We start from the raw sequence: 7,802 nt of genomic DNA on the forward strand, positions 1-7,802 counted from the left end.
ATCAAATCTTTGCAGAAAGAAACTGATAAAAAACTGAGAAAAGAGAAAGATGGCCGCCTCATTGATCAGGCCGCCATCTTTCTGCGATCAGTAATATCACTAATACTTTAATTTAAATTTTTTTGATTGTTTTGGTTTCGTGACTTCCTGTCCAGTAATAAGACAAACAGCAAATCATTTTCAATTACATTACATTTTATTCCAGCTTTATGTGAGCAGAGGCGGCTAGTAAATATATAGTTATAAATACTCATAAATAGTTAGAAATGATTATATAAATTGTCATAAATAGTTATATTTGAATAAGTTTTGGGGGAATGAAACATTTTTTAATTGTTTAGCTAAAACACACTTTTTACTTTTATTTGAGTAAAATTTGAGGATCCTCTACCCGGATCAGTCTGACCATAACTTGTTATTTTTGTCAGTTTGACGGCATCATTATAAATATTAAATCAGATGTTATGATTTAACACTTTTGCCAAAAACACATTAAAGCTGAAGTCAGTTTTTATTGCAGTAAAATGTGTTGAAGTTCTGCGGAGGAAAACGTCCAGGTTTATCCAGCAGCATCAGAAGTGATATTAGTTGTAAACGAACCGGATGACTTAGTTCTGACCCGGTTCTGACCCAGTTCTGACCCAGTTCTGACCCGGTTCTGCAGGCTTCGGCGATGGGAAGTACGTGTCGTTCGAGGAGCGCCAGTGGCACCAGCCGTGCTTCAAATGCTCCCGCTGCTCCGTGTCGCTGGTCGGGTCCGGGTTCTTCCCCGACCGGGACCAGATCCTCTGCGCCGACTGCAACAGCGACGACTGAACACCAGACCCGGTTCCAAACACCAGAACCGGTTCCGAACACTAGACTTAGTTCTGCTCACCGGATCATCACACTGCACAAATCATAAAAGGTTGAAACACCAAACCGTCTGTCTGGTTTTATTCATTATTAGAACCGGGTCGGCCACTTGGTTCTGGTTCTGAAGGTCGACTTGGACCAGAACCTGATGCAGATGGTCTGGTTTCCTGCTGGATGAGTTGGGAAACGCTCAGGAGATTCTGGAGTGTCGGCCCGGTTCTGATCCCAGCAGCTACTGAGATTAAAATCAAATTTCTGAGATTAGAGTCACAGCGCTTCCTGCGTCTTCTGACCAGAACCTCTGACCAGAACCTCCCGACTTATAAATGTATCTTTGGGAAGATCAGAGGGAACCGCCCCTCCGTGATGTCATCCATGATGTCACCAGTGATGTAATCATCTAAATATTTACAGATCAGAACCTCTGTGCTGCTCCTCTGATTGTGTTTATGTTGGACCGGGCCGACTCTCTGTCAGATGTTCTGCTTAGAGTCCGGCTCTCATGCAGGATGTGAGACGGAACCGGAGGTCGGGCTCAGAGGTTCTGACGGCTTCCTGCTCTGAACGGACTCTGATGGACTTTATGATCTGACTTGAGGTCAGCGCAGCTGAGGCGTTCCCATGACTCCTCTCCAGTCTGGTTGACCTTCCTCTCCGGTCCCAGCGGGCCGCCGGGCTCCGCCCACTCACCGGCGGGCCACCGGGCCCCGCCCACTCACCACCGGGCCCCGCCCACTCACCACCGGGCCCCGCCCTCTCACCGGCGGCCCGCCGGGCTCGTTAACTGGCTCACTATCTGAATATTTAGCTTGCTAACTAAATATTTCAAATTATTCTTGTTCTTTTTTGACCGTGTAACTTTACAAACTCTTCAGATCTGGATCCGTTAACACTGAAAGTTCTGTACCTCTGATCCCGTCCTGTTCGGAACCAGCTGTGCTGCAGTTGATTATTCAGTTATTTTTAGTCACCAGCGACCTGCTGTGGTTCAGATAAATCGCCTGTGAGTTCTGGGTCATCCCAGCGGTTCCGGTTCAGTGACTCAGGCCCGGTTTATTATTGGGTCAAACTCGCCTGAAGATGTTCGGTGACGTCATCGGGGAGGTTCTGGTTCTGAGTGACTGGTTCTGCTCATCATCTTCACTAATAATTACTAACCTCTGATGGAGATTGCTGAAGACGCCGTTTGTTCCGGGAGTGCTGTATCTGAGCGTCACAGAAAGTTGAGTGGAAGGACAAAGTGCAGCAGCACCAGGGAAAACAGCAGCCATGAGCAGATTGTTAAGCAGAATTCATTCAGGAATTTGGATCAACTTCAGCAGGAGTCAGAACATCCAGGTCCACCAGGATCGGACCCGGGCTGAGGGGAACCAGAACTGGTTCAACGTCATCTGGACATCCAGTGACCCTCCCAGTCAGTGATAAACTGCTGGTTCTCGTCCACTGGGTTCCTACCGTCCACCAGAACATTCTAGAGCTTCATGGAGACACTGGTCTCATTTTCCAGCTGGACTTGGTACCGACCCAGACTAACAACAGTACCAGAACCTGGAGGTTCAGTTATGTGGATTCAATTTTAATTGGTTTATCACAAAATTTTCAGAGATTTTCTGATTTATTATTAAAAACTGAATTTTCTAAGCAACCAGATCAGCGACACGCAGAGCCTCAACCTGTCATTATGGAAAAATAATATATAAGATCATTTATATTTCTACTTTGTACCCTAAAGTTTTTATTTTTCATTTATCTTAACCAATTTTAATTATTTTTTCTTCAAAATCACTTAATTTTCGCATTTTCCCATTCAAATGCCCAGAAGTGCAGCAGGTGAGGCAGCAGCGAGCGGAGCCTCACCTGGACTGATCAACCTCTGGCTCACTGTGCTGTCTGTACACCGCCAATAAAATGGTTAAAAACATTAACTGATTTTCCATAATTTAGCTTATTTATACAATGTACAGTTCGTGTGCCGAGGAGGGATTAGAAACGGCAGAGAACAGGTTGAGGTGAAGCAGACAGTTCTCTTGCCTCATGGCAGGGGGCGCTCATGATCCCAGACATTGGTCTTATGACTCCACGTCTGCAGAGTAAGAGACAGCGCGCTAGCATACAGTAAATCAGACAAGCGTAGCGACATATTTATTGCTTTCTCCATGGATGACTACATTTCTACCCTAAAAGAGTCTGAGAGACATGAAACGTAAGAAGGGACGCGAACATAGAGTAACGTAATAAGACCTGGGAGAAAACTAACGTGAGCGGCGGCACAATCCGGGATATTTACGGGAAAATAAGACGGGAGTACGGCGGGTAAAAAACCGTAGTTTCCCGGCCGAAATGGAAAATGGCTGGAAATGTATGATAAAGTGGCGTTGTTGTCATGGCAACGAGTCTGTGTGTCGCTTTACCGACATAGAGAGCGAGACAGAAGTGGTTTTGAGTTGTACTTCAACGGTTTTTCATAAATTATTTATACCTAGATTTCCAGGTTTCATTGAGTTAACGGAATTATTCCACCGCGGCTATGGATAGCATGTAAAGTTAGTCTTTTGACCTCCAGCGCTGTGTGCACGCGTGAAATATCTGTAAATAAACAATAACATGCAGGGAGTCTATATTTGTAAATCTGATTATGATTAAATCAGTGCCTCACCGCACGTCACTGAACCAGAGGTAGAACCGACCTGGAGGAACAGGCCTCTGGCGCCTCCTGCTGGCAGCTACATGTACTACAGCAGGAACTACATCAGTCAGAAATCCAACGATGTTTAAAATTTTATGGAGAAATACAAAAGTTTCCATTATGATTAAGTCTCTAATACCCGAATAAATATTATTCGGGTATTAGACCAGATTATTAGGAAAAGGCCTAACAGATTATTATTCAGACCTAAAATATATGCAGGAAACCTGGTCCCAGACTGGTTCTGACCCGAATGTCATGTCTACTGTCTGACCCGACTCTGCTCTCCACTCGGAAAAAAATCACTGATCAGATCTGAAAAAACCCGGTCGTCTGGCGGGCGGGCCGGCTCGGCCCGGTGATGGACAGCAGAACTTTCAGAAATCAAACATCTGATTCCAACATTTTATTGGTTTTCTGTAAAACAAACAGCTGATAAAACAAGAAAAACGTTGGTGGGAAACATGAGACAGAGCTGAACAATAAATACAGGATGGTTCTGGTGGTTCTGATCCGGACACAACCAGGACACCAGGTGGGAATGTTTCAAACTAAAGTCCAGAAACACGCTGGTCTGCAGAGGTTCGGAAGCGACCCGGTCCATCAGGTGGAGTAATCCTGCAGAACAGAACAGAACAAAACAGGGTCAACGGAACCAGAACCCCTACAGCACCCCGCTGACCCGTACAGCTGGTTCTGCTCTACTCACAGCTCTGGGTTTCTTGTTGACCTTCATGTCGAACCTGAAAACAAAACAGAGTGACCCGGTTAGTTCTGGACCGGAGGTTCTGATTCTGGATGGGAACGCAAAGGGCGGAGCCACTACAGAACCAGGAAGAAGTTTGGAACCCAAAAGGGTCAAACAGAACCTTTAGAGTAAAACCAGCAATGAGTCGGTTCTGGAGTGAAACAAGAGATGCTGAGAAAGTTCTGATAGAACACAGACATGCATCAGAACCGGGCCATGCATCAGAACCGGGCCATGCAATAAGAATCTCACAAAACAGCAAGAAAAAACAGCAGACAGGAAATGGAAACAGCAGAGCAGGAAGTGGAAACAGCAGAGCAGGAAGTGGAAACAGCAGAGCAGAAAATGGAAGCAGCAGAGCAGGAAGTGGAAACAGCAGAGCAGGAAGTGGAAACAGCAGAGCAGGAAATGGAAGCAGCAGAGCAGGAAGTGGAAACAGCAGAGCAGGAAGTGGAAACAGCAGAGCAGGAAGTGGAAACAGCAGAGCAGGAAATGGAAACAGCAGAGCAGGAAGTGGAAACAGCAGAGCAGGCAGGAAGTAAATTTCAGACTTACTCAAAGTCATAATCAAACATGGCGGAGGGGCTGAGGGAGCGTTATGGAGGAAGAGAGCAGCAGCTGTTAGTTCATCAGACGGTCCGGACCGGCAGACCGCCGACCTGCTGCAGCTGCAGCCCGGTGACAATCATTCACATGGTTCTGGAACTAATCGGGTCTGAACCGGTTCTGAACCGCCAGTCGGGTCCGGGTTCTACAGGTTCAGACCTTCTAACTGGATGAGCCTGAGGGGGTACTGAGCTGCTGCAGGATCCAGTGTTATCGGGCCCGTCAGAACCTGCTGTGGATTCTGTACCTGTGTCTGTTCTTGTTCTTCCTCTTCTTGTGGTTGCCGTGGTGACTGCTGGACGACGACGACGACGCGGCTTTCTGAGGCTTCAGGTCCTGCAGCGCCGAGTCCACGTCCTCCGTGTCGTCCTGGCTTGGCTCGTTCTCCTGGTTCTGAAGGTCCGGAGATGTGTCGCTCTCTGTGCCGCTGCCGGTTTCGCCTGCAGAGATCCGGCAGAACATCAGAACCAACAAGGGGCGCTGCTGCGGCGGTCTGACGGTTAAACACCACTCACGCTTTTCGTTCATGTGATCCGGGATCCCTCCGAGCGCGCACACCGCCTGCACATCACAACGCAGACACCGGCATGAGCCCGCTACTCAACACAGAACCATAACCAGGACCAGAACCTGACACAACAGAACTCACAGCAACAGATGTCACAGACGACTTGCTGAACAGACGCTCCGCCTCCTTAAACTTCCGGTTCCTTCTGTCAGTTTTACTGTTGGAGTTCCTGTGTAAAGAAAATGGAGGGTCTGGTCATCAGAACCAAACATCAGAAGGTAAAACCCGTCAGACCTTCCTCCTCCTCCTCCTCCTACTTCTGGTTGGTGAGGTAGCGGTCCCATCCTCGGATGATGTTTCCGTACATCTGGGTGTCCTCCAGGTAGCTGCCCTCGAAGGCGTAGATCTGTCTCTCCAGGTTCACCAGCGTCTCCTGTTAGATTGAAACAGACAGCTGTTCAGATGATGGGCATGTTTGGACAAAATCAATATTATTGGATAAAATAAACAAATAAAAAGTAAATTAATCAAATTTTACCCCATTTAGTTTTTCTAATTTCTAATAAAGAGTGTTCATCTTAAACATTTTTTTCTTTAGTGTAGTAAACTGCAAATTAGTTTTAATTGGAATACTGTGATATTTTCTTATGTTGTATTTTGTCCTTACTTCCTTTTATTCTAATTGTTATATAAATATATTGTTTTACCGTTGTGTGTCTGCACGTTCTCACATTTGAATTGCAGCTAAATTTCTCCCCTCTGGGACAAATTAAATTTAATGCTTATGTTTATAGCTTATAAGACATACGTTTATGTTTGTTCTTCTGGAAGTCATTAAATAATATTAATTTCATCAGTTAATTATGTCCTCTTTAACAGACTGGATGATATATTGATATCGCGAGATTTCAGTCGAACCGTTGGCGGCTGCATGTTTCAATGCTAACACCAGAGCGTTATTAACACATTTATTCGGAATGTTTCAACGATAATAAACATATGTAAATCTTTAGGAAACACTACCTGGGCTTTTTATCCATTCAATAATTTTCTAATATAGTTTTAGATGCGTTTTAAAAGGAAAGTAACCGTTGAGTTACCAAGAGCAAAACGCTACTTAGCCTCCATTAGCTTAGCATGCAGGCCTCATTTAATGGCGGAGCGACTAATTCCGCGAATAAACCCCCCCAAATCCACATCTACTCACAGCCAGCTCCTGTTTCCTCTTCACCAGCTCCGCTAGTTCCCTCCTGGTGTCCGGGATCTGAGGTGGGGTGGCCTTAGCGTGCATCGCCATGACGGGAGGAGGCTTTCTGGAAAACCGCAGCGGAGGAAAAGGTAGAAGCAGCAGGCTGCAGTGTAGCAGGGTCCCGATACATCCGGCAGGGGGCGCTCCAGACCACGGCAGGACTCCAGTAGGGTTGAAACAGTTACTATGACAACAACTCCATCTGCAGCTTCACGTTAATTTTGTATGTTTTTCAATGAGATCTGATCAGCGAAGATACCGATTTAACAGCAGAGAATATAAAGTTGATTAGTTTTAATTGTTACTTCACCGTGTTCAAAGTTTTATCACTAGCATTTATCCATCGAAGTTTTCCAAACATTTCTGGTTTCCTTAAATGTTTCCTAATGACTTGTGGAGCTGGAGAACAACCAGGAAATGCTTTCTGCTGCATTCAGGAATATTCTCAATCTACAGAGCCAAAAGCAGGGAAAGTTTACCAGAAGGAAAACATCAAGTCAAAGTGAAGTAGCAACACATCTCAGAGCATCAGAAAAACCTGACTCCTCTTCCTTCTTCATCAGAAAAACTTAGAGGAAACACTGCCAGAGCTGGAGGTTTATGGGATGTTCTTCTTCAGTCACACTTTTAGAAAGATTTTAGCTTCATTTTAGGAACATTTTAGCTTCAGAAAAAGGATTAAGTTTGATTCAGACATTCAGATTAATTATGAGGTTTTTTTTGTTTTAAATAAAATGTATGTTTCAGTTTACTGCAATCCTCATGTTGGGACAAAGGACTGCCTGAAGCCTCAAACATTCCTACAGCTCCTGCTGCTTGACATGAGTTATAAATTACATTTTCCATCCCTTTATTGTCTATTAGTGTGAGAATGAATCAGCTGCTGTGGAAGGTCAGCTGTTTTCTGACTGATGGTCATGTTGCAGCAGCTGCTGCTGGTCCAGGAACAGCTGAGAGGAGAAACTCTGCCAACTGCTGCAGGGCAGGATGGGATGTGTGTGTGTGTGTGTGTGTCATGTGACTAAGTGGAAACAGACCCAGGCTGTGATGCAGAATGAGGCTGGCTTCATTTCACCAGGCAGAGCTGCTTCCAATTTAAAGGCTCGCTGTCTCAGAGAGGGTGACATCTAGTGGTCACAGTGAAACATAG

General features: G+C 45.5%; 2 protein-coding genes across 6 annotated transcripts in view; one reads left to right on the plus strand and one right to left on the minus strand.

Moving 5' to 3' along the window:
* The window catches only part of LOC114156112 (four and a half LIM domains protein 3-like), a 9,472-nt gene extending 8,551 nt beyond the window's left edge, over positions 1 to 921 (plus strand). For all 4 annotated transcript variants that reach the window (XM_028036344.1, XM_028036341.1, XM_028036345.1 and 1 more), the window contains one exon: positions 665 to 921. In XM_028036344.1, coding sequence (XP_027892145.1) covers positions 665 to 816 — 152 coding nt within the window. In that variant the 3' untranslated portion in view covers positions 817 to 921. The remainder of the gene's footprint in view (positions 1 to 664) is intronic.
* Positions 922 to 3,932: 3,011 nt separating this feature from the next.
* Positions 3,933 to 6,798, minus strand: meaf6 (MYST/Esa1-associated factor 6). 2 transcript variants are annotated; one of them, XM_028036346.1, is made up of 8 exons: positions 6,611 to 6,798; positions 5,721 to 5,836; positions 5,545 to 5,632; positions 5,411 to 5,456; positions 5,143 to 5,335; positions 4,845 to 4,874; positions 4,251 to 4,284; positions 3,933 to 4,159 (listed from the first exon to the last, which is right to left on the minus strand). In XM_028036346.1, exons 1-8 carry the CDS (start codon positions 6,698 to 6,700, stop codon positions 4,145 to 4,147), a joined length of 612 nt encoding a protein of 203 aa, XP_027892147.1. In that variant the 5' UTR covers positions 6,701 to 6,798; the 3' UTR covers positions 3,933 to 4,144. The 2 variants fall into 2 exon arrangements, with proteins under 2 accessions (XP_027892147.1, XP_027892148.1); XM_028036347.1 differs by lacking the exon at positions 4,845 to 4,874 and having other exon boundaries at positions 6,611 to 6,797.
* Positions 6,799 to 7,802: the final 1,004 nt, after the last annotated feature.

This window comes from Xiphophorus couchianus, chromosome 13 (assembly GCF_001444195.1).
Source record: "Xiphophorus couchianus chromosome 13, X_couchianus-1.0, whole genome shotgun sequence".
Classification (NCBI taxonomy): domain Eukaryota; kingdom Metazoa; phylum Chordata; class Actinopteri; order Cyprinodontiformes; family Poeciliidae; genus Xiphophorus; species Xiphophorus couchianus.